This window comes from Pseudophryne corroboree, chromosome 3 (assembly GCF_028390025.1).
Source record: "Pseudophryne corroboree isolate aPseCor3 chromosome 3, aPseCor3.hap2, whole genome shotgun sequence".
Taxonomy (NCBI): domain Eukaryota; kingdom Metazoa; phylum Chordata; class Amphibia; order Anura; family Myobatrachidae; genus Pseudophryne; species Pseudophryne corroboree.
In genome coordinates, this window is record NC_086446.1 from 285,507,648 (window position 1) to 285,515,816 (window position 8,169).

An 8,169-nucleotide genomic window follows, 5' to 3' on the forward strand; every position below is an offset into this window, starting at 1 on the left:
TGGAATACAGTAGAAATATTTAACACTATAGATAGTCTATAGTATAGACTGTATCAAACATATTTAAATAATATAAATAAGTGGTTAGGAAAAGGCTAAACATACCATAATAAAATACACAAACATAATAAAACCAGTACTGCACTTTCTAAGCACATATTCTCCCACTTCATGGTAAGCCTCCTGTCTCTTCTTCTTGGTAGCAACTCTCTGGTCCAGTGCACTGATTGAGACTCCGGTACACACACACACACACACACACACACACACACACACACACAGCAAACTTGATAGAAAAAGCTGCTACCACTGGGCACGTGCGGCAGCTCCACTCTGTCCCTTAAATTGCACGAGGTGGCGGAAGCTCTACTAATCATATTATATACCATTGCTATTGTCATAATTTGAGCCACTTGCCAAGGAGAAGGGTCTTTATTGGAATGCAGCCTGTTAGTTTATTAAGAGCTCACGATGTCACTGAGGCCCTTCATAAGGCACATGATGTCTCTTGATCTAATAGCTAAAATACATTTGACATTTTTGTAGTCCTGAGTTATTTATTGCCGAAAAAGAGTGAAAAATATGTGGAAAAAGGGAAGTAATCAATGGTTTAACCTGACTCCATATTATCATATCCTCCAATGCGGCTGTGCCAAAAATCGGAACAAATTATTGAAAGGGGCCTGGCCATGGGCAAAGGGGGCTTTGTGCTCCAATAGGAATCAACAGAATTGAGAGATGCCGAAACCCGATACAAAGCCATTTAAGGCCAGTACAGACCATAGTTCGACAGAAGCTGATGTCACGAACTGAAACGTCCATTTGAATTTTCTTTGTACTGTCAAGTAAAAGTTACAGTCCAAAATTGGAGATGACATATTGGGTGTAGAAAGTAAATCTGTTTCACTATGAATTATGAATTGAATAGATGGCAAATATCACTAGGACCCCACAGAATAGTTTTTAAGTTCCTTATCTATATAATATTAAGTTCTTTAAATGCAGCATTGAGGAATATTAATCCTCTATAACTCTAATTGTTGCTGTAGCTAAGCATTATTGCAGATGTACTCCAGCAAGGGGTAGCAGTGGCAGGCTGCAGGTTATATTCATGTAATACAGCAATGACTTAATATGTTTTGGAGTTTCCATCAAGATATTGTGCAACAGACCAACATAATTCAGATTTTCGTATGTGTCTGACACGGGAAACCTCAGGCCCGAGGGCCCCTGCCAAAGTCTTACCTTGAGTCTGGTGACTGCTGACAGCCTGGATAAATATCGCCATGGACAGAAGCAGAGCGGATTGGAGTCTCATGGTGACTGATCTGGGAGGACAGATGGAATGAGACAGGCAGATAAGAAAAGAGACATACCGGAAATCTCAGATGTGCTTAAAATTAAAAGTTGATATGTTTGGGGTTTTTTTGTTAGTTTTTTTTTTACTTTTCTATAAAGAAAAAAGTACACAACCTGATATTCTCTACATTGACACTGTGGACCTCATTCAGGTCCGGTCGCTGTTGTTTCTAGCAAAGAACCAATTATTGGTTCACTAAGCATACGTGAACCGGGCCTGCGATGTAGGGAGCAGGACGGCAGGAGACTGTCAGTGAGTGACAGTCTGCTGCCGTCTAAGATTTGGGAAGGGGGTGGCAACGGCATACATTTCTCAAAACGGAGACATGTCGCCACCGTTTAGGGCAGGGATGAGGAACCTTCGGCCCGCCAGCTGTTGTTGAACTACACATACCAGCATGCCTTGCTACAGTTTTGCTATTTGGCCATGTTAACACTGTTGTGGGGCATGCTGGGATGTGTAGTTCAACAACAGCTGGAGGGCAGAAGGTTTCCAATCTCTGGTTTAGGTGAAAGGAAGAGGCCAGAGATATCCATGATTGCACAGAGATTTCCTGGCCTCTGCGACGGGTGGCTTGCGTGTTCCCATGGGTGCCGCAAGCGCCCGATGGCGAGTCAGTAATCCAATGCTGTGTCCTAGGATGCAAGTTGGATCACTACAGCAGCAGGAACCGCCTGCTTGTAATAGACGGCTCTTGCTGCATCACTATACAGCAGGGCTGGCCAAACCGGTCCTCGAGATCTACCAACAGTTCATGTTTTCCAGGCCTCCTGGAGATCTGTAGAATTGTCAGTTAGGAATGAATGCAGCACATCTTAATTAGTAATGACTACACCTGTGCACCAGCTAGATGGTCTGGAAAATGTGACCTGTTGGTAGATCTCGAGGACTGGTTTGACCAGCCCTGCTATACAGCGTATCACCACTCACCATACAGCGCTATCACTACTCACCATACAGCGCTATCACCACTCACCATACAGCGCTATCACCACTCACCATACAGCGCTATCACCACTCACCATACAGCGCTATCACCACTCACCATACAGCGCTATCACCACTCACCATACAGCGCTATCACCACTCACCATACACTGCTGAGTTAGAGATCAAAGATAAAGATTCAAATCAAGCATCTACTGTAGCTGTACTTTGTCCTAAGAAAGGAAGACAAAGCACATATTGTAGAAATGTCTATGTTATCAGCATTCCTGCCAATTTCAATGAGCAGATGAGCATACAGTATGTGCTACTCACATCTACAGATGAAGGGCACTACCTCTCAATATGACATGACAGCGGACACTGAATTTATACAGTGTGCAGAATAAGCCAAGGACGTCTTTTGCTGTAGTGGAGTCTGTGACGTTGTGCTAGTATTAGCCCTTTTCCGCTGTATAGCCATGTGTCTGAATGCAGAGGGGCTGTGAGCCCACTTTGGGCCCAATTGGAATTTAAATGCAAACCTGATTTACAACATAAAAATCCAATTGTTGTTCAGAATAGGTCCTGCAATATCGCACGTAGCTCCCCCCAACTTAGCTTGATCGACATGCTGCGGAATTTGGAGGGTAGCAACCTGGTCCATTTTACAAATCAGGAGCATGTCAGGTCCATTTTATAGGCATCCCGGGCCCAGGGTCTGCATAGTCAGGAGCAGACCTCCTGGACCTGGCTTACTGGATCAAACGGTAAGTCTGAGTAAGCTTTTGTGCTCCTCCTTCTGCATTTGCATTTTATTTGTTTGGTCAGTCGCTTCCCTGTGATTCCCTATGACTGCACAATGGGGGTAATTCCGAGTTGATCGCAGCAGGAACTTTGTTAGCAGTTGGGCAAAACCATGTGCACTGCAGGTGGGGCAGATGTATCATGTGCAGAGAGAGTTAGATTTGGGTGGGTTATTTTGTTTCTGTGCAGGGTAAATACTGGCTGCTTTACTTTTACACTGCAAATTAGATTTCAGATTGAACACACCACACCCAAATCTAACTCTCTCTGCACATGTTATATCTGCCTCCCCTGCAGTGCACGTGGTTTTGCCCAACTGCTAACAAAGTTCCTGCTGCGATCAACTTGGAATTACCCCCAATACCTTACAGAATCAGACCATTTGAGCGGTTTCAATCACAACCAACCGAATCACCATCAGTACTTCCACAAGCCCCATGCTAGGTGCAGAATCTCTGTCAGAGGGGCCTCCAATGTGGGTGATTAAGAGCCTCAGTCTGCAGTCACTCCTGCAATATACCTGTGGCACTCCCATAACACATCCATCAGGCATATACACAAAAAATTTGAGAGATCACGTCTGCGCTCGTCGAGATATAAAAGATGAAATTAAATGTACACAGTTTCTAATAGTTTTTAAATGTGTCACGTGATGTCATTAAAACGTGTGGACCTTTTTTTTTTTTCGTGATTTGGGTAAATCACTGTCCTTAGTCGCGTCCACTACGGGGTGGATTTCTCCTTAGAGGTGTCCCAAATCGTTGTTCTCCGGGTTTTCTCCTGTATTTGTGTCCGGGGTATCGGGATAGTTCTTATCCTCAATAATTGGAGACAAAGAGACAGGAAAAAAGGGCCGCTGATAGTATAGTAGACGTATTGTAAAGGTGGAAATGTCTTAAATGTGAGATCTTTAACAAGATAGAGATTGCTGATTGCGTACCAGTACTCACGTGAAAGACGTGATGTACCCCTCGCGTAAAGGTATCTTTAGTGTTCTTATGGTTTTCTCCTCCTTCTCCAGACAGGATCCCTTGTGGTTTTTGTCCTCGGGAGTGGAAAAGGGACAGTTGATAGTGTAGTGAGTTGGAGTGTATAAATGCTAGAAGGCAATTCACTCTTCTAAAGGATTTACAATGGGGGAGTGCGTACCGTACTCACATCCATAATGGGGTGTGAAAAACACATAAAGGTATCTTTAGCTTGATATGTTGTCGTACACGGTCACACTCACGCAAGTTAGGGGGATAAGAGAAAAATTGGGCGTACCCGACTCACACTGCACAATGAGAGCACTTGTGTATAAAGGTATCTTTAAGTGGTCCTGCAGGTTCTAGATGCTCCTTATTCTAGGGTCCGTTCCTTAGTAGATACCGTCCCAAATCAGTCCCTGGTGGTCCTGGCCCTCACACCAACGCGTTTCGACTGAAGAAGTCTTTTTCACTTGCGTGAGTGTGACCGTGTACGACAACATATCAAGCTAAAGATACCTTTATGTGTTTTTCACACCCCATTATGGATGTGAGTACGGTACGCACTCCCCCATTGTAAATCCTTTAGAAGAGTGAATTGCCTTCTAGCATTTATACACTCCAACTCACTACACTATCAACTGTCCCTTTTCCACTCCCGAGGACAAGAACCACAAGGGATCCTGTCTGGAGAAGGAGGAGAAAACCATAAGAACACTAAAGATACCTTTACGCGAGGGGTACATCACGTCTTTCACGTGAGTACTGGTACGCAATCAGCAATCTCTATCTTGTTAAAGATCTCACATTTAAGACATTTCCACCTTTACAATACGTCTACTATACTATCAGCGGCCCTTTTTTCCTGTCTCTTTGTCTCCAATTATTGAGGATAAGAACTATCCCGATACCCCGGACACAAATACAGGAGAAAACCCGGAGAACAACGATTTGGGACACCTCTAAGGAGAAATCCACCCCGTAGTGGACGCGACTAAGGACAGTGATTTACCCAAATCACGAAAAAAAAAAAGGTCCACACGTTTTAATGACATCACGTGACACATTTAAAAACTATTAGAAACTGTGTACATTTAATTTCATCTTTTATATCTCGACGAGCGCAGACGTGATCTCTCAAATTTGTGTATATCCATGTGTTAGGGAGTTGAGTGACTCCCTGTAGATATCACCACCGCGGCTCTCGGGGGCGCGGCAGTCCTTCAAATAGCCTTTCTACATCCATCAGGCAGTATAGCCACTTTCTATTCACCATCTGGAAACACCCAATCCCAGAAATCTGTGCAGCTCAATCAGTCCTGTGACTCTGGGGTCTATTTACTAAGTCTTGGAGAGAGCTAAAGTGAAGAGAGATAAAGTACCAGCCAATCAGAACCTAACTGCCATGTTACAGGCTGTGTTTGAATAATGACCGTTTGGAGCTGATTAGCTGGTACTTTATCTCTATCTACTTTATTTCTCTTCAAGGCTTAGTAAATAGACCCCTCTGTTTGTTACAATGTGGGATGTATGCACCATGTGTCTTTTTTGGGGATGCAGGGGCCCATATATCCACAAGTTTTAGCTATTTAAAACTCACTACAAGCTGATTGGCTGGAGCACCATTTATCATACACAATTAGTTTTAAATAGCTAAACCCCATTGATAAATAGTTTATAATATATATATATATATATATATATATATATATATATATATATATATATATATATAATTGCACAGGTCCACTGCAGATGACCTTCCCGGCCCTCCACCCTAACCCTAATCCCCCTTCTCCTGCCTAAACTTAACATACACACACACACCCCCATTGGCAGAACGCCAGTGCATCTGCCGTCAGGACCATCGGGATGTCGGCTGTTAGTATTGTGACGCCGGTATCCCGTGCGGCGTGGTATCTATATGCTGGGATCCCGAACGTCAGTAGATCGTCTGCCGGTATCCCTTCCGTCGGGAAGCTAACTGCTTCCTGGAATTATATGTCCTTACATATAGACTACAATCAGATAATAAAAACTGCATCTAGCACGCATAGCAATGGAAATTATGCTGTGCAAATGCCCATATATATTATAGTATACTGTAGAGTCAGCACTGCATCTGGCATTCACAATAAGGGAAATAGTGCAGCGTTGCATGGCCGTAAAAGTGATATGTGTGATATTCAGAATATGCGATATACAAAACAAGTAACACTATGCTCTTGCCAATATGTAAGAATAAGAACAGATACTGAATAGTACTCTGCGCTTCTTCATTCAGACTGAGAATTACACCAGCTGTAGAATAACAGAAGCGTCCCAACATGACCCTCTCCAGGAGGGACACAATGCTCTGCTCCTGGACTTCAATCTTAATGTATGATTGCCTTCACCTGTGGTGTAACACCTTTCTTATCCATTAACCTGTTCAGCACAGGTGCCGGCAATCATACATTAAGAGAAAAGTCCAGAAGCAGAGCATTGTGTTCCTCCTGGAGAGGATCATGTTGGGAGGTATGCGGTACAGTGTAGCTTTTTATTACATAATTAATAAAGAGATACTACAAATGATATGCAACTTACATTACATAATTACCTGCACCATGCTGTTGCCCACACACACAAAAACAAGAACGGATATTGGGAGAGACCCAGAATACAGAAGAAGAGAAGTGGGACTATGAAGATAAATAGAACAGGAACAGGATACAAATGTCCAAGTAGAGTAGTTTTTAAAACCTGTCTCTTAAATTAATGTTATCTTACATACAGTATGTAGTCAATAGTGGTAAAATGTTTTGTCTGGGACATTGATTGTGATCACATAATAGAACTCATGAAGGGTTATACAGGGGACGCTGATTTCTACCTGTGATATCAGCAGCTGCTGGAGTCGGAACATAATGATCACATGGCTGCAATGATGGCTGGTGCAGGAGGCACACACCTGTGATCGTGTGTTAAATTCCTAAATATTAATCAGTATTTTTCAACAACAACAAAAATGCTTTAAGGAAATCTAGCGATAAAACCCAAATATTTGTCCGTGAATTTGTGTTGTAGGTCCTTTTCCGGTAGTTGACAACTGTCACCAATTTCTAAGGACAGTCCCATGTTTTAAAGATCTGTCTCCGGACATTTTATTTATTATAAATGTCCTTATTTATCAGTCTTTACCAACTACACAGCGATATACCTGTAATTTTGTAAATGTGATGCAATTCTCTCTATGCTTATTCTGCAATATTTAATAATGTATAGCAGGAGCATTTAAGGGAGAGAAAACAAAACTTTATAAAAAAAAGCAGAACAAACATGTAATGACAGTGACTGCAAAATAGCAAAGTCCACTAAGCCTGAATCTCATGCAGCTTGTTTATAGGCATCTACTAATCAGCAAAGTGCCTTTGGGATTCATATTATATAATGTTGGCACATAAACCTTCATGCACCAAATTGTGAGAGACATTTCTCCCACAGTTCCTGCTATTTTCAGACTCAGTGCAATCTTGTTAAACAGCATCTAATACCTATTCTTACTGTGCCTGAGGTTAAATATTTAGCCTCAGGTATTTCTTCCCCCCACTTAAAGCACTTTACACCTTATCAATGTAGATTATTGCACAAGTTTATCCAGAAGACTCACCTACCAGTGTCAGCTTTTCCTGAGTGTCCCAATCACTACATAATATGAGGAGGGTCCTAGCTCTGTGTCTGTGAGATATTAGAGAGATGAGAGATTTTATCCTGATACCGCCCACTGCCCTGCCCTGAAAAGTATCTTCCCAATAGACTCACACTAGCATATACTAATTTCTAAATTAATATACACATTCACAAACAAACACCATATCTTCAACAATTGTCAAATGTTAGTGAATTTAAGAGCAGTCAACATGTCAGTAAATAAAAAAATTAGGTTAGTAAATCCTCTGACAGTACTACACCTCATATATAGTAGTGTAGACCACATTCAGGAGTATATTTACTAATGTTCGATTTTGTATTCGACTTTAAGTTTAATTGAAAATGATTTAAAAATCGAATTTGATTTTGTTTGATTTTGGACTAATGATTGTGTGTTCGGTTTAAGATATCCATTTAAAA

At 41.9% G+C, this 8,169-nt stretch overlaps 1 protein-coding gene across 6 annotated transcripts in view; it reads right to left on the reverse strand.

The window, feature by feature from the left end:
• The window catches only part of COL20A1 (collagen type XX alpha 1 chain), a 295,073-nt gene extending 287,272 nt beyond the window's left edge, over positions 1-7,801 (reverse strand). For 4 of the 6 annotated variants that reach the window (XM_063959238.1, XM_063959236.1, XM_063959237.1 and 1 more), the window contains exons 1-2: positions 7,709-7,773; positions 1,246-1,328 (exon numbers count right to left, since the gene is read on the reverse strand). In XM_063959238.1, the coding sequence (XP_063815308.1) occupies positions 1,246-1,318 (73 nt within the window). In that variant the 5' untranslated portion in view covers positions 1,319-1,328; positions 7,709-7,773. Of the gene's footprint in view, positions 1-1,245; positions 1,329-2,451; positions 2,503-7,708 lie in introns of those variants that run through there. The other 2 variants (XM_063959233.1, XM_063959234.1) reach the window with 2 other exon arrangements.
• Between the last annotated feature and the right edge of the window lie 368 nt (positions 7,802-8,169).